The sequence below is a fragment of the Hemitrygon akajei genome, chromosome 7 (genome assembly GCF_048418815.1).
Source record: "Hemitrygon akajei chromosome 7, sHemAka1.3, whole genome shotgun sequence".
In the NCBI taxonomy this organism is placed as follows: domain Eukaryota; kingdom Metazoa; phylum Chordata; class Chondrichthyes; order Myliobatiformes; family Dasyatidae; genus Hemitrygon; species Hemitrygon akajei.
In genome coordinates, this window is record NC_133130.1 from 105950832 (window position 1) to 105968855 (window position 18024).

General features: G+C 45.3%; 1 protein-coding gene across 1 annotated transcript in view; it reads left to right on the forward strand.

Moving 5' to 3' along the window:
• Positions 1 to 18024, forward strand: part of plg (plasminogen) — an 87035-nt gene that overhangs the window by 38377 nt on the left and 30634 nt on the right. The window contains exons 11-15 of the mRNA XM_073051618.1: positions 757 to 950; positions 3869 to 4017; positions 6609 to 6705; positions 14630 to 14750; positions 16778 to 16852. Of these exons, the coding sequence (XP_072907719.1) occupies positions 757 to 950; positions 3869 to 4017; positions 6609 to 6705; positions 14630 to 14750; positions 16778 to 16852 (636 nt within the window). The remainder of the gene's footprint in view (positions 1 to 756; positions 951 to 3868; positions 4018 to 6608; positions 6706 to 14629; positions 14751 to 16777; positions 16853 to 18024) is intronic.

Genomic DNA, 18024 nt, shown 5'->3' on the forward strand with positions numbered 1-18024 from the left:
TACAACCCACCTCTATAGACCCGCATTGTGCCCTCCACCCCTGTCACTGGCACTGCTCTACCAGCTCCTGGTACTTGGCTTTCTTATGGTCAAATGCCTCCTCAATCTGATCTTCCCAAGGAACTGTCCGTTCTACCATGACCAGCTGTGTCGAGGTTTCTGACAGAATGACTATGTCAGGCCTCAGGGATGATGATGCAATGAAGTCGGGGAACTTTAATTGCTTGCCAAGATCGACTTTCAGTTGCCAGTCAGATGCGGTGATCTGGGCTGAGGCTGTGGTCGGTCTCCAGCTTTGACAAAAGCTATGGGACTTCTGGGTTGGTGGAGGTGCCTACTGTTGCTAGTGGCCGAGGTGACTGCCTTCAGCACCTGAGCGTGGCACCAGCACCAGTGGCCTTTTCCCGAGGCTTTTGGGCAGCTGCCAAGGATATGGTCATTGACAGTACATTCACTTTCAGCTTAAATACACAAAGTCTGAATTACAGACTTTTATGATCTGTAACTTCAAAACATTAAACTAATTCAAAGGAAAACAAGCAAACCGAGAGATTCGAGTCTAACTTCTAAGTTGCGCACATACCACAGCATCACCTATTGAGCGAACAAAAATGCTTAATCAAACAATATACTTACGATATTACTCAAGTACTGCTGAAACATTAAATACGTTAACATCTCTGTCCAAGTGGACTCGGATTGTACAGATACATGGCCCTGAGAGGTTGCTGATTTCTTTCTACTTTCTATCCACAGGGGGCTGGTTGACAATTTTTGCAGAAACCCTGATGGTGACCGGGCACCATGGTGCTACACGACCAATCCGTTAGTCCGGTGGGAATACTGCAGGATTTCCAAATGCGAGACCCCGGAATCTCAATGGCCTAATTTAAGACCCAACCCCCCAACAACCACAGCAGAGGTGGAGCAGGTCCCCGCCCCCTCAGACGGTAACTGAATGTAATCTTTTATCCTAGTGTCCGTCCCATGTGGAAATCTGAAATCAAAACAGTAAGTTTTGAAATACTAGGTTTGTGGAGAAAGAAAATTATTAATCGGAAGCATTATGTCTGTTTCTGTCCCCACAGATTATTGACCTATTAAATTGTTTCTCTCTCCCCTGGATTCTGACTGGTGTGCTGAGGGTTTCCAGCATACAGCCACAGAACACTGTAACAGCCAAACAGGCCCATCTGTGCTGAACTGTAATTCTGCCTAGTCCCATTGACTTGCACCTGTACGCATGTAGTCATCCAAATTTCCCTTAAATGTTGAAATCAAAACCGCATCCTCCACTTCAGCTGAAAGCTCATTCCATACTCGTACCACCGTCTGAGTGAAGACATTCCCCATCAGGTTTCCCTTAAATATTTCACCTTTCACCCTTAACCTATTGGTCCTACCTTTACCCAGCTTCCGTAGAAAAAAGTTTGCTTGCATTGATACCCCTTATAACTCTGTATCTCTCCTCATTCTCCTGTGCACCAAGGAATAAAGTCCTAACCTACTCCCTGCTTTTTTTATTACAAGAAGTTCTGCATTTCACTTCAGCAGACCACAAAAACACTGTAATCTTTCATTGAATTCCTTCTCTTTAGTCTAAATACACCATTGTGCAACTGGCTGTTGGACACCCTAACCAACAGGGTGCACAGCCACTCCTCCCTCCTCCCCATCATCCTCAACACGGGTGCCCCCCCCCCCCCCCCCCGGCTGTGTGCTGAGCCCATTGCCGTACACTCTGCTCACACACAACCGTGTGGTTAAACATCTGAGCAAGTTCACCGATGACACCACCGTTGAGGGCCTCATCACCAACAATGATGAGACAGCCTACGGAGAGGAGGTGGAAGACCTCAGGGCCTGGTGCCAGGCCTCCTTCATGTCAACAAGATGGTTATCAACTTCAGGAGGGCTCACACCACTCACAACCCACTTTAGGGCACAGCAGGGGAGACTGCAAGCAGTTTCAAACTCCTGGCAGTGCACATCACACGCAACCTCTCATGGTCCCAGAACACATGATACACAGTCAGAAAGGATCAACAATTCCTCTGATTTCTGAGGAGGCTGAAGAGAGTTGTACTTTGCACATCCATAATCACATCATTCTACATGCAGCTCCACGTGATACGGAAACTGCACTGCAGCAGGCAGGAGGGCTCGACAACGGGTGGTCAAAACTGCCCAACACATCACTGTCACCAGCCCACCCACCTTCGAGGGTCTGGAAAAGGGCCAGTAACATCACGAAGGAATCCACACACTCTGCTCATGGACTGTTTGTCCCACTCCCGTCAGGGAGAAGGCTACATAGCATCCACACCAAGACCTCCAGACTCAGAAACAGTTACCTTCCCCAAGCAGTAAGGCTGATCAACACCTCCACCACTACTTCCTGTCAGTCACCTTATGTACAGCCGAGCGTCACTTTATGGACACACAATCAATCTATGTGTATAAGCTATGTGTATAAGTATTTACATTTATTGTGCGTTTTTTCATTATTGTGTGTTTTTTCGTTATTGTGTTCTTGATCTTTTGTGTTTTATTCTGTGCGGCATCGGATCCGAAGTAACGATTATTTCTTTCTCCTTACACTTGTGTACAGGAAATGACATTAAACAATCTTCGATCTTGACTGAGATCAGCAGTTCTCAAACCACCCCGACTGGCACCAACAATCATTCCAAGGTCAAAGTCACTTAGATCACAACTCTTCCCCATTCTGACGTTTGGCTTGAACAACGTCTGAACTTCTTGACCATGCTTTTATGCATTGCAACACCGCCATATGATTGGCTGATTAGATATTTGCAATAATGAGTAGGTATACAGGTGTACCTAATAGAGTGGCCACTGAATATGAAATGAACAGATTTTTCCTTCAAGTAGAGGTGAAACCTACCTCTGTCCCAGTGATATGATCAGTGCAATGCAGACTTCATCAGCAGTTTACAACACACCACAAGTGTTCCCAGGGTCTACCTTCTGGTGTATGCAATGTCTGTGTATTCAGGGGATATATTTGATACCCTTCCCATGCTGGTAGATCTGACTGTCAATATCCATCTTCTCCTTTTGGTTTCCCTACTGTATAGAGTGGGTGATGGGGTGGAGCCACATCTCTATGAAAGGAGGTGTAAGGCATTCCTTTCCTCTGCTAGTCTGCAGGCCACTCTTGGGCAAGGTGTAGAACCTGCTTAGCCCCCTGGTCAAGGTCATGAGAGCAGGTTGTATGAGCAGCCGGTGTGACCGCTGATACCAACCAGACAACCTCTGAAGAGAATTGATAATAGCTGATGTCACCCATCTTGTAAAAGCACTGCCCAGATGAAGACAATGGCAAGCCGCTCCTGCAGAAAGATTTGCCAAGAGCAATCATAGTCATGAGACCTTGACCGACCATCATACAACACAGCACAGAACGATGATGATGACTCTATGTGGGGAGAAATGAAATGGGCTTAGAGCCGATGGGTTCTCGATGATCAGCACTGACTCGTGGGGGCTGTATCTATGTTGAGTGACTCATCCCTAACTGAAAGGGCAATCTGGGGAGCACTACAAAAACTGGGGTCTCCCCACCCATGAGCTGTCGATGAGAAACTCATTTGGACTCCAGTGGGATAACCACACATCCAAGCCAGATTTCAGGGTGAAAATTAAAAGAGATGGGTGACCATCAGGATCAGCACAGCTGAGTTGGGCCGAAGAGCCTATTTCTCTGCTTTGACTCAATGAGTTGGACTTGATATCTTCTTCCTTCTCAGTTTATTAAGACCCCCCCCCACCTTGTCTCAGAGGTCACACAGACATAGAACTCACTTTGTCCTCCCCCCTCCAAATTTTAATTATGTTTTGTCAGACTGTATGTTCGACAACGGAGAGACATATCGCGGAACCCGCTCCACCACGTCAAGCAGCCGGACTTGCCAAGACTGGTCATCGATGACCCCCCACTTTCACAGAAGCTACACCCCCAAGACCCACCCTGACGCGGGATTGGAAAGGAACGTGAGTTGAGCAGGGGTTCCGGGCTGGGGTGGCGCAACAATGCAGCGAATCTACTTCGCTGGTTCCATACTGTCCCAGCCCTTTATTAGAGGGGCTGAATGGTCTCTCTTACAAAGCAGGTGGGGGAAACTGAGGGTACTCAAGCCATCGGCACAATGTATTGAAGTCCTACTTCACCTCACTTTTCACACTTTCCCTTTGAAGGGATTAATAAGTAAGGAGCATTTGATGCCTCTGGGCCTGTACTCACTAGAGTTCAGAAGAATGAGGAGGAATCTCTTTGGAACCTGTCGAATATTGAAAGGCTTAGATAGATTGGAGAGGATGTTTCCTACAGTGGGGATCTAGAAACAGAGGGCACAGCCTCAGAATATAAAGAAGTCACTTTAGAACAGAAGAATTTCTTTAGCCAGAAGGAACTTATTGCCTGTGGAGGCCAAGTCACTGGGTATATTCAGAGGTTGATAGGTTCTTGATTAGTAAGGCCATCAAAGGTTATGACGAGAAGGCAGGAGAGTGCGGTTGAGGGGGATGATAAATCAGCCGTGATGGAATGGATTTGTGAAAGGAAAATCATGTCTGACGAATCTTATAGAATTTTTTGAAGATGTAACTAGTAGAGTGGATAGGGGAGAGCCAGTGGATGTGGCATATTTAGATTTTCAAAAGGCTTTTGACAAGGTCCCACACAGGAGATTAGTGTGCAAACTTAAAGCACACGGTATTGGGGATATGGTATTGATGTGGATAGAGAATTGGTTGGCAGACAGGAAGCAAAGAATGGGAGTAAACGGGACCTTTTCAGAATGGCAGGCAGTGGGTAGTGGGGTACCGCAAGGCTCAGTGCTGGGACCCCAGTTGTTTACAATATATATTAATGATTTAGACGAGGAAATTAAATGCAGCATCTCCAAGTTTGCGTATGCCACGAAACTGGACGGCGGTGTTAGCTGTGAGGAGGATGCTAAGAGAATGCAGGGTGACTTGGATAGGTTAGGTGAGTGGGCAAATTCATGGCAGATGCAATTTAATGTGGATAGATGTGAGGTTATCCACTTTGGTTGCAAGAACAGGAAAACAGATTATTATCTGAACGGTGGCCGATTAGGAAAAGTGGAGGTGCAACGAGACCTGGGTGTCATTGTACACCAGTCATTGAAGGTGGGCATGCAGGTACAGCAGGCGGTGAAAAAGGCAAATGGTATGTTGGCATTCATAGCAATAGGATTTGAGTACAGAAGCAGGGAGGTTCTATTTGCAGTTGTACAAGGCCTTGGTGAGACCGCACCTAGAGTATTGAGTGCAGTTTTGGTCCCCTAATCTGAGGAAAGACATTCTTGCCATAGAGGGAGTACAAAGAAGGTTCACCAGATTGATTCCTGGGATGGCAGGACTTTCATATGAAGAAAGACTGGATCGACTAGGCTCATACTCACTGGAATTTAGAAGATTGAGGGGGGGATCTTATTGAAACGTATAAAATTCTAAAGGGATTGGACAGGCTAGATGCAGGAAGATTGTTTCCGATGTTGGGAAAGTCCAGAATGAGGGGTCACAGTTTAAGGATAAAAGGGAAGCCTTTTAGGACCGAGTTGAGGAAAAACTTCTTCACACAGTGAGTGGTGAATCTGTGGAATTCTCTACCACAGGAAACGGTTGAGGCTGGTTCATTGGCTATATTTAAGAGAAAGTTAGATATGGCCCTTGTGGCTAAAGGGATCAGGGGTATGGAGAGAAAGCAGGTACAAGGTTCTGAGTTGGATGATCAGCCATGATCATACTGAATGGCGGTGCAGGCTCGAAGGGCCGAATAGCCTACTCCTGCACCTATTTTCTATGTTTCTATGGAATGGTGGAGCAGACTCAATGGGCCAATTGGCCTAATTCTGCTCCGATGTCTTATGGTTACCTGTGCAGTGATAGACATCCTTGTCCCCTAAGCTGTCTCTGACCTCACCCAGTTCCTTCTCCCTTCAACTCTTCCTTCTCCCTTCATGTTGCTTGGGACTGAGCCACCAATGAGAGACCGTGTACTTCAGTTGACCACCAATGAGAGACTGTGAGCTTCGGTTTACCACCAATGAGAGACCCTGTGCTTCAGTTGACCACCAATGAGAGGACATGTGCTTCAGCTCACCACCAATGAGAGGCCATGTGCTTCAGCTGCAAACTGGATGACCAGAGGCAACTAACTGTGAAGGCCAGCGTTGTGTCATTACAGTTCCAATAGGGGTACGACTATGAGTGTGCACCTTGGTAGAATCGATGGCTGACTTGCAGAAACATTTCCAAGAGGTGCTTCTTTAATTCCTGTTTTTTGCCTATCCCCTTGCCTTAAGAATGGGCAATTAGCATAATATAGTCACAGGGAGAACGTACAGACTCCTTACAGACAGCAGCAGGAATTGAACTTGGGTTGCTGGAGCTGAAATAACATTAATCTGACTGCTAAGCTACCATGTAGTCCCAATACTCTTCACATGGTTCAGCAGCCAAATTCATTATATAACATTGTTACTGTGTTTATATATTATACTGTATATATCAAGCTTTTGGTACTGCTGGTCTAAAATGCTTCTGTTTAAATACAGTATTGCCGAAATCCAGACAGGGATCTCAGAGGCCCATGGTGTTACACAACAGATCCAGATAAACGATACGACTATTGTGATAATATTCCACAATGTGGTAAGTTGCATTGCTGGTCTGTCTCTGTATGTCCAGCAGAAAGGGCTGTCAGTAACCCTGATTGTGTATTTCCACTGTCCTCAATGAAGTCAACTTGGGTTTACTGTCAAACATGCAAGTATCTGTCTGCACAGGTGAAATGACAAACTTATTTGTAACAGTATAGCCATCCATCCCACAACCTTTGACTTCCTACCATCAGGCAGAAGGTATGGCAGTATGAAAAAAAAGGGACTGTCAGGCTGGGTAACAGTTCCTTCGCTTCAGCACCCTGCTACCGCCCAGTACACATTGTCTATGACAATGGCAGTAGCAGTAGTATTGTATATTTAACCGGATGTCATACATGGACCTTACGTCAACTTGTGGTCATGACTGGTTGTATCTGTTATATCTGACGATGATAGTTCTGTTGTGTGTTCAAAGGGGGCTGCTGAGTCCACGTTGTCAGCGACATAATCGTGCACAGTAAGGGCATGAGAACTGTGCTGGATCTGCTGCTGCTGCTGCTTTCCTTCTCTCTCAGGCAGTGATTAGTACTGTTTGGTGTCTCTCCTCCAGGATGTTGTGAGTGCTTCAAACCAAGACTCTGGTCTTGCGCACTCTGTTCTAGCCATTTTCGTACAAGCCCAACACCTGCAATGTTAGCTTTCTTTAGAAACAAAGAAAACCTACAGCACAATACAGGCCCTTTGGCCCACAAAGTTCTGCCGAACATAACCCTACCTTAGAAATTACTAGGCTGACCTATAGTCCACTATTTTTCTAAGCTCCATGTACCTATCTAAAAGTCTCTTAAAAGACCCTATCGTATCCGCCTCCACCACTGTTGCCAGCAGCCCATTCCACGCACTCACCACTCTCTGTGTAAAAAATTTACCCCTGACATCTCCTCTGTACCTACTCCCCAGCACCTTAAACCTGTGTCCTCTTGTGGCAACTATTTCAACCCTGGGAAAAAGCCTCTGACTATCCACATGATCAATGCCTCTCATCATCTTGTACACCTCTATCAGGTCACCTCTCATCCTCCGTCACTCCAAGGAGAAAAGGCCGAGTTCACTCAACCTATTCTCATAAGGCATGCTCCCCAATCCAGGCAACATCCTTGTAAATCTCCTCTGCACCCTTTCTATGGCTTCCACATCCTTCCTGTAGCGAGGTGACCAGAACTGAGCACAGTACTCCAAGTGGGGTCTGACCAGGGTCCTAAATAGCTGCAACATTACTTCTCAGCTCCTAAATCCAATTCCACAATTGATGAAGGCCAATACACCGTACGCCTTCTTAACCATAGAGTCAACCTGCACAGCTGCTTTGAGCGTCCTATGGACTCAGACCCCAAGATCCCTCTGATCCTCCACACTGCCAAGAGTCTTACCATTAATACTATATTCTGCCATCATATTTGACCTACCAAAATGAGCCACTTCACACTTCTCTGAGTTGAACTCCATCTGCCACTTCTCAGCCCAGTTTTGCATCCTATCAATGTCCCGCTGTAATTTCTGACAGCCCTCCACACTATCCACAACACCTCCAACCTTTGTGTCATCAGTAAACCTACTAACACATCCATCTACTTCCTCATTTAGGTCATTTATAAAAATCACAAAGAGTGGGAGTCCCAGAACAGATCTCTGAGGAACACCACTGGTCACCGACCTCCATGCAGAATATGACCCGTCTACAACCACTCTTTGCCTTCTGTGGGCAAGCCAGTTCTGGATCCACAAAGCAATTTCCCCTTGGATCCCATGCTCCTTACTTTCTCAATAAGCGTTGCATGGGGTACCTTATCAAATGCCTTGCTGAAATCCATATACACTACATCTACTGCTCTTCCTTCATCAATGTGTTTAGTCGCATCCTCAAAAAATTCAATCAGGCTTGTAAGGCACGACCTGCCCTTGACAAGCAATGCTGACTATTCCTAATCATATTATGCCTCTCCAAATGTTCATAAATCCTGCCTCTCAGGATCTTCTCCATCAACTTACCAACCACTGAGGTAAGACTCACTGGTCTATAATTTCCTGGGCTATCTCTTCTCCATTTTTTGAATAAAGGAATAACATCCACAACCCTCCAATCCTCCCGAACCACTCCTGTTCCCACTGATGATAGAAAGATCATCGCCAGAGGCTCAAAAATCTCCTCCCTCGCCTCCCACTCTAGCCTGGAGTACATCTCATCCGGTCCCGGCAACTTATCCAACTTGATGCTTTCCAGAAGCTCCAGCACATCCTTTTTCTTAATATCTACATGCTCAAGCATTTCAGTCTGCTGCAAGTCATCACTACAATCGCCAAGATCCTTTTCCATAGTGAATACTGAAACAAAGTATTCATTAAGTACCTCTGCTATTTCCTATGGTTCCATACACACTTTCCCACTGTCACAATTGATAGGTCCTATTCTTTCACTTCTTATCCTCTTGCTGTTCACGTACTTGTAGAATGCCTTGGGATTTTCCTTAATCCTGCCTGCCGAGGCCTTCTCATGGCCCCTTCTGGCTCTCCTAATTTCCTTCTTAAGCTCTTTCCGATTAGCCTCATAATCTTCTAAACCTCTAACGTTACCTAGCTCTCTGAACCTTTTCTTTTCTTTTTGACTAGATTTACAACAGCCTTTGTACACCACAGTTCCTGTACCCTACCATAACTTCCCTGTCTCATTGGAATGTACCTATACAGAACTCCACACAAGTATCCCCTGAATATTTGCCACATTTCTTCCGTACTTTTCCCTGAGAACATCTGTTTCCAGTTTAAGCCTCCAATTTCCTGCCTGATAGCCTCATAATTCCCCCTACTCCAATTAAACGGTTTTCTAACTTGTTTGTTCCTATCTCTCTCCAATGCCATGGTAAAGGAGACAGAATTATGATCGCTATCTCCAAAATGCTCTCCCACTGAGAGATCTGACACCTGACCAGGTTCATTTCCCAATACCAGATCAAGTACAGCCTCTCCTCTTGTAAGCTTATCTACATATTGTGTTAAGAAACCTTCCTGAACACACATAACAAACTCCACCCCATCTAAACCCCTTGCTCTAGGGAGATGCCAATCAATATTTGGGAAATTAAAATCTCCCATCAAGACAACTCTATTAATTATTACACCTTTCCAGGATCTGCATCCCTATCTGCTCCTCGATATCCCTGTTCCTATTCGGTGGCCTATAAGAAACACCCAGTAAAGTTATTGACCCCTTCCTTTTCCTAACCTCCACCCACAGAGACTCCGTAGACAATCCCTCCATGACATCCACCTTTTCTGCAACCGTGACACTATCTCTGATCAAAGTTCCACACCCCCACCTCTTTTGCCTCCCTCCCTGTCCTTTCTGAAACATCTAAAACCCAGCACTTGAATTAACCATTCCAGCCCCTGAGCCATCCAAGTCTCTGTAATGGCCACCACATCATAGCTCCAAGTATTGATCCACGCTCTAAGTTCAACTGCTTTGTTCACAACACTCTTTACGTTAAAATAGACACATCTCAACCCTTCGGTCTGAGTGAATCCCTTCTCTATCACATGCCTTTCCTCCCTCTCGCACTGTCTCCAGGTTTTCTCGATTTGTGAGCCAACCTCCTCTTCCTCGGTCTCTTCAGTTCTGTTCCAACCCCATCCTCCCCAGCAGTTCTCGTTTAAACTCTCCCCAGTAGCCTTAGCAAACTTCTCCACCAGGATATTGGTCCCCCCAGAATTCAAGTGCAACCCGTCCTTTTTGTATAGGTCACACCTGCCCCAAAAGACGTCCCAATGATCCAGAAATGTGAATCCCTGCCCCCTGCTCCATTCCTCAGCAACGCATTTATCCTCCATCTCATTCTATTCGTATTCTCACTGTCGCATGGCACAGGCAGTAATCCCGAGATGACTACCTTTGTGGTCCTGCTTCTGAACTTCCTTCCTAACTCCCTGTAGTCTTTTTTCAGGACCTCTTCCCTTTTCCTACCTATGTCATTGGTACCAATATGTACCACGACCTCTGGCTGTTCTCCCTCCCACCGCAGGATATCTTGGACGCAATCCGAAACATCCCGGACCCTGGCACCTGGGAGGGCTGCTTTGAACCTTTTACGCCGCTTGCCTCGATTCCTCATGCCCGGTGAAAGTTCACCACATAGTAGCTGCGTGGGATTCGGGAAACCTTCCTGCTATGACATCCTCTGTCCACCAAATCATGGCCTCAACACTCATGGTCACTTCCCTGCGATAACCTCTAGGTTTGTTACTCGTTGTTGAAGACCTTGTACATTTACAAAATTCTTTATTATCTGTATCTCTGGAGCCTCAGGACTTACACCGCCAGGTTCAGAGACAGTTATTAGCCCTCAACCAATCAGGGTCTTGAACCAAAGGGCATATTGTCTCTCAGTCACTCAGCTTCACCCGCCCCATCATTGAAATGTTCCCACAACCTATGAGTTCACTTTCAAGGACTCTTCACCTCAGGTTCTTGATATTTATTGTTTATTTATTTATTATTATTATTATTTATTTCTTTTGTATATACAGTTTGTTGACCTTTGCACACTGGTTGAATGCCCAGGTTGGTGCATGGTCTTTCATTGATTTTATTGTGGTTATTATTCTGTTATGGATTTACTGAGTATGACAGCAAGAGGATGAACCTCAGGGTTGTATATGGTGACATTACAGTGCTTTGATAATGAATTTACTTTGAACTGTATATTTTTGTTTCAATATTATTTTCTGTGCTGTATGTGACAAATGCACTGTGATTTGCAGCTCAGTTCCGGAGGATTGTTGTTTGGTTTTGCTGTGTATACGTGTGCAGTTGAATGACAATAAACTGGAAAATCAAAGTCCGTTGTAGTGCAAAGTGGTCATTTTCTGGTTCTACTGAGGTAATGTCTAAGGTTTTGAGGTTGGTCCAAGAACCGAATGGTTGAAGTGAAGCAGCTGCTCTTGAGCCTGGTGGTGTGGGACTTTATCTCCTGCTTGATGGTAGCTGTGAGAAGATGGCATGGTCCAGACGGTGGGCATTTTTGATGATAGATGTTGTCTTCTTGGCAGAGTCTCCGGATAGTGGAGAGCAATGTGCCTAAGAGGTATTGGGGCGAGTCCACTACCTTCTGCTGTTTCTTACGTTCCTGAAGATCTGTATTGGCTCATCAGGCCATGATGAAATTGGTCAGGATCATTTCAAATAGCTGATGTACGTGATAATGTTTCCTGTAATCACCAACAGGTATAAATTCTACCCTGATAACTGTACTTCTGTGAGCAGAAGCTCCGGTTATTAACAACTAAACATTGTGTTTTTGGAGCAAAAAACTGCACATATAAAATCCATAAGATGCTGAAAATGCTCGTCAAATTGGGAAGTGTGTGTGGAGAGAGGAAACAAGCCTGGATTTAAGTTCAAGGGACTTTCATTATTGCTAACAAGGTTCTTTAAGTAGTGGAGTCAAAATTGTCAAAAACTTCACCTGTTCCAATAAAGAGTCCCAAAAGTGAAATGTTGACTCTGTCTCCCTGCACGTCGATGCTGTCTAACCTACTGCTTGCCTTCTGTTTAGTCAAGCCCTCCCCATTCTCGCCTATTGAAAGCTACAGTGACTGGGGTTAGGTTTGGCATTTTGGCTGTAATGTGAGCATCCCACAACAGGGCGTGTTCAATATTCAGACAAAGAGGCTGGACAACTGTCATACTGGGACTAAAAGCCTAGTGAGGAGGGAGGGGGGTTTACAAGTGATTATAGGTGATGAAAAAGAGAAAGGAGGTAGGAAGAGGTGCAGGAAAGATGCTGCTGCCTCCGAGCTCCAGAGCCTCAGGTTTAATCCTGACCTCTGGTGCTGCCTGCGTGCAGTCTACATGCTTACACTATGGGTTTTCCCTCCACATGTGCCAGTAGGCATGGTAATCATTTGGCCAGTAGGTTAATTTTTAGCATTGTTTAGATGATTGGTAGATCTTCATCTTCGGTAGGTAGGTTAATTTGTTTACATTAGGTGACGTGGTAGGTTAATTACTTGCATTGGTTGTAGAGTTGGCAGGTAAATGGTTTGCATTGTTTGCATGTTTTCCTGTGGGTTTTCCTTTGGAATTCCAGGTTCCTTCCACATCTGGAGGATGTGTGGGTTGGTAGGCTAACTGACCACTGCATTTTGCCCCAGTCTACAAGTGAGTTTTAAAGCAGAAATGTAGAATATCACCTAAATTATGTCTCCTTGGTACAGGAGGTAGAGGGGTTGTACTACAGAGGTAGAGGTTGTATACAGAGGATACAGGGCTTAGGGAGTGTGATACAGGAGGTAGAGGAGTTATACTACAGAGAATACAGAGGTAGGGGATGCATTAGATGCATAATGTGGCAGGCAGATATGTTTTCTGCTGCTGGTAAACCCCTGGCTCCAATGAGCATGCCCTTCCCAATGATATTGGAAAATAAGGTACTTAACAAGTCAAGCAGCATCAATGGAGGGAAATGAACAACGTACAATGTTTTGGGTTGAGATCCCTCCTCTGGACTGAAGTACTGAGAGGATAATGTCAATATTAAATTGTGGAGGGTGGGAATGCAGCAAGAACTGGTCGGCCACAAGTGGACCCAGATGAGAAACAGTCTTGGATACAAAGTCTGCTTCAAGCTTGGTACTGTAAAGACGATTTGTTTCTGTGTTATATCTATTGCTCAGTTTGATATGTTGTTTTGGTCTAAGTTCTTGAGAGTTATGAGTAAAAGTACAAGTTAACTCACTGAGCAGCCATCTCAATGAATAGCAGAGCAGGCTGAAGAGGCTGCATGGGATCCTGCTGTTCCTGAACGCCTTTGAATGCCCCGTTTGGAGCAGCTCAACCCTAACACTCAGAGGCAAGGGAAACATTTTGCAGCTGACAGAGATGTCCCAATGTTCACTAACATACAGCACCACAAGTGAGGGAGGGGAAGCTGGTTTTACGGATGAGGTTTTCTGTCCCCCAATCATAGAAGAGGTCAATGTTGACTGAATCCAATCATATTGCATCAGATCAAGTTCACACCAAGTGCCTTAAAACAGTAATAAAGTAGAAAAGTGGAACGTAAGTTAAAACACACTTGGAATATTGTGTTCAGTTCTGGTCTCCTCATTATTAGAGAGGGTCCAGAAGAGATTTACCAGGGTCCTGCCTGGATTGGAGAGCATATCTTATGAGAATAGGCTGAGTGATCTAGGCTTTTCCCTTTGGAGTGAGGGAGGATAAGAGGTGACTTGATAGAAGTGTACAAGGACAGCCAGAGAACTTTTCCCAGGATAGAAGTGGCCAATTCAAAGAGGCATAATTTTAAGGTGATTGGAGGAAAGTACAAAGGGGATGTCAGAGTTAAGTGTTTTACACAGAGAATGGTGGGTGTGTGGAACACTGACCATAAGACATATGAGTAGAATTAAGCCATTTGGCCCATCAAATCTGCTCCGCTATTTCATCACGGCTGATTTATTATCTCTCTCAACTCCATTCTCCTGCTCCCTCCCCATGACCTTTGACACCCTCATTAATCAAGAGCCTATCAACCTCTGCTTTAAATATGACTTGGCCTCCACAACCATCCTGTGGCAAAGAATTCCACAAATTTGCCGTCTTCTGGCTAAAGAAATGTCCCCTCATCTCTGTTCTAAAGGGACATCCCTGTGTTCTGAGGCTCTGCACTCTGGTCCTAGACTATGGGAAACGTCCTCTCCATGCCCCCTCTATCTAGACCTGTCAATGTTAGGGACATTAGGGACATTCTTAGATAGGCAGATGGAAATTAGAAAAATGGAGGGCTGCGTGTGAGAGAAGGATAAACTGTTAGAGTAGGATAATATGTTAGCACAACATCGTGGGCCAAAGGGACTGTTTAGTGCTGTGATATTCTAAGTAATGATACGTACGATTGAGGTAATTTTGTTTTTTGCAGCTTCAGTTGCCACTGAATGTGGAACACCTGTTGTTGAACCCAAGAAATGCTTTGGACGTATTGTTGGTGGCTGCATATCCAAACCACATTCCTGGCCTTGGCAAGTCAGTTTACGCAGCAAGTGAGTGACCTCCCTAATTATGTTGGAAAGTCAACCCAGGATGAATTTGCAAGGTAGTGTTGCAGCACTAGTGGGTGGGACTGGACAGTGTTTTGTCCTTGGATGGGAATGAGTGGAGGGGTCAATGGCGTGCTGCCCAGGTGACCTCACTTACATAGGAGAACAGAGAAATTTAATAGCAAGTTTAATTGGGTTGCTCAAAACTAAGATAGAATAAACTGAACAAAAGCTATCTTGGAGATCCAGAGCAATATACCAATGGAGAATAATAAACTGTGGACGTTGCCGGCTAAGACATTCACCAGGACTGGGACGGAAGGGGAAAGAAATGGGTGGAGGGGAAGGGGGATGATGTGAGAAACTAGGAGGCGATAGGCAGAAGAGGTGAAGGGCTAAAGAAGGAGTCTGATCAGAGAGGAAAGTGGACCATGAGGAGAAAGGAAAGGAGGAGGGGCACTGGAGAAAGGTGATAGGCAGGTGAGGAGAAGAGAAGGGTGAGAGGGGAGCCAGAATAGGGAATCGAGAAAGAGATAGTAGGAAGTTGATCAGACAGAATATGAGGTGTTGCTCCTCCCATCTGCAAGCGGCCTCTTCGAGAGTTGTAATTGGGAGGAGAATCGGTATCCATATTGGGGATTGTTATGGAAAAGGGGGACCTTGGGGCAGAAATAAATAGTACCTGGAGGTGAGATGACAGGTAGACAGGGTGGTGAAGTATGCATTAGGCATGCTTCAGGGCATGGATTATAGGAGTCAGGACATTACATTAGCATTATGTAAGACATTGGTGAGGCCACACTAGGAGCATTGGTCACCCTGTTATAGGAAAGATGTTATTAAACTAAAAAAGAATGCTGAGATGTTGCCAGGACTTGAGGGCCTGTGTTCCATGAGGAGGTTGAGTAAACCATGACTTTATTCAGTGCAACGATGGAGTTTGAGGGGTGACCTGATAGAGGCATATCAGATCATAAGGGGCATAGCAGGGTGAAAGCAGTGCTATGAACAAGACAGCATAGGAGATTCTACAGGTGCTGAAAATCCAGAGCAACACACATAAAATGCTGGAGGATCTCAGCAGGTCAGGCAATGTCGACATTTCAGGTCAAGATCCTTCTTCGGGACTGGAAAGGAAGGGGGAAGATGCCAGAATAAAAACATGATGGGAGGGGAAGGAGGACAAACTAGAAGGTGACAGGTGAATCCAGGTGGGTAGGAAAGGTAAGGATCTGGAGAGGCAAAATCTGATAGGAGAGAGTGAACCGTGGGAGAAAGGGGGGAAGGAGGGACCGTGAGGGAAGAGATAGGCAGGTAAGTTGAAGAGGTAGAGGCCTGAGTGGGGCACAGCAGAAGAGGGGACCGGGATAGAGAAACAAAAACAGGAAAAACAATTACAGGAAGAAGAAATTGATGTTCCTGCCATCAGGTTGGATGTTTCCTAGACTGAATACAGGACGTTGCTTCTCCTCCCTGAGAACAGCCTCATCATGGCAGAAGAGGAGGCCCTGGATCAATATGTTGGAACTTCTATTCCCTTCCCTGACCTCTTGCATCTTCTCCTCACTTGCCTAACACCTCCTCCTGGTGGCAGTCCTTCTTCCCTTTCTCCCATGGTCCACTCTCCTCTCCTTTCAGATTCCTGCTTCAGATTAGAGATGAGAGATTTAAGAAGGACATCACAGGCAGCTCCTTCATGCAGAGGGCGGTACAAATTTTGAATGTGCTGCCGATAATGTTGCATATCAGCAACATTTAAAAGGTGTCTCTATAAGTACACGGATGGGAGAGGTTTAGAGGGCTATAGGCCTAATGTGGGCAGATGAGACTAATTTGCTGGGCAACACAGTTGGCATGGCCAGAGGGTCTGCTTTCATGTTGTATGTTTCTATTGTAGCTGTTGAAAGAAGATAGAGGTGAGGAGAATCTTTAAGTTTATTTACTTTCACATTTCTTTTATGAATGGCTTATTTTGTGAATCACTAAAAATTTTCACTCAACTGATGTCATAATGCCTACATTTATTGCAGCTCCGGTATACATTTCTGTGGAGGAAGTCTTATTGATCCCAAATGGGTCCTCACAGCTAAACACTGCATCGAACGGTAAGGATGTGATGATTGGAAAGTTTAAAGGCTATATACAGAGTTGTTTCTGTTGGCTGTCAGTCCAGTGACATCTCATTCTCCCTGGTCTTCCTTAGTTCTGTTACCTCTTCTGGCCTGATGACCCTCTCAGATTGTTCCACTTCTCTCTATCTGATCCCTGATTTAATCACTCCACTGTTGACTATTCAGCTCCCTCACTGAAGCTAAGCCTCTTCCCCCTTTAAGATAGAGCAAATAAAATTTCCGGGCAGCGGATAAAGGGCCAAAGGGTGAGTTGGGTCCTGAGTGAGGCAGCCAACTTGCTGCTTATAATCATTTTATGAAGCGTTGCAAGAGCAAACAGTAAGCGGGAAGAAGAAGCATGGCAAGAGACAAAGGGAAGAGAAAGACTAAAAAGAAATGCCGTCCCCTCGTACCAGACCAGAGATAACGTAAAATTCCACTGATAACCAATAAGATAGCTAGATTCACTCACCACTGAAACCAAGAGCTCTCCAGCAGAATACAGAGGCAACTGCGCTGGAATTACAGGAAAATTCACTGAACAACCACGTGTATGTGGGTGATGATAGAAATCAATAAAACCAAGTTCAACTACAAGAAAAATACAAAATACAAAATAAAATTGTACACCACAATCAAACAGATGGAAGAAGAGAAACACCCTGGCAGAGAGATATAGAGCTGATGGGCAGAATGGCCTTCTCTACTGTGAACATTCTGTAATGCATTAGTGTAAACTTCATTTTACTGCATGTTTCACTATCTTGAAGGGACGGCACGGTGGCATAACTTAGTTGAACTTCTGCCTGACAGCACCTAGAGACCCAGGCTCAATTCCATCCTCAGGCACTGTCAGTGTGGAGTTTGAACACTTTTCCTGCGGCTGCATAGCTTTGGTGCAGTTTCCTCCCACATCCCAAAGCCATGTGGGTTAGTACATGTACATTGACCACTGTAAATTGCCCCGGTGAGGGGTAGAATCTGGGAGGGCGGTGATGGGAATGTAGGGTGAAAGAACGGCTGGGTTAGTGTAAATGTGTGGTTGATGATCAGGTAGGCCTATTTCTGCGATACTGTAAGAAGGCAAGCTATAATATTAGCCAACATAGGAAGGCCAACCTCCAATGGCAGTCAAGGCTGTACCATCGCCCTAATGCTTGTCAGTC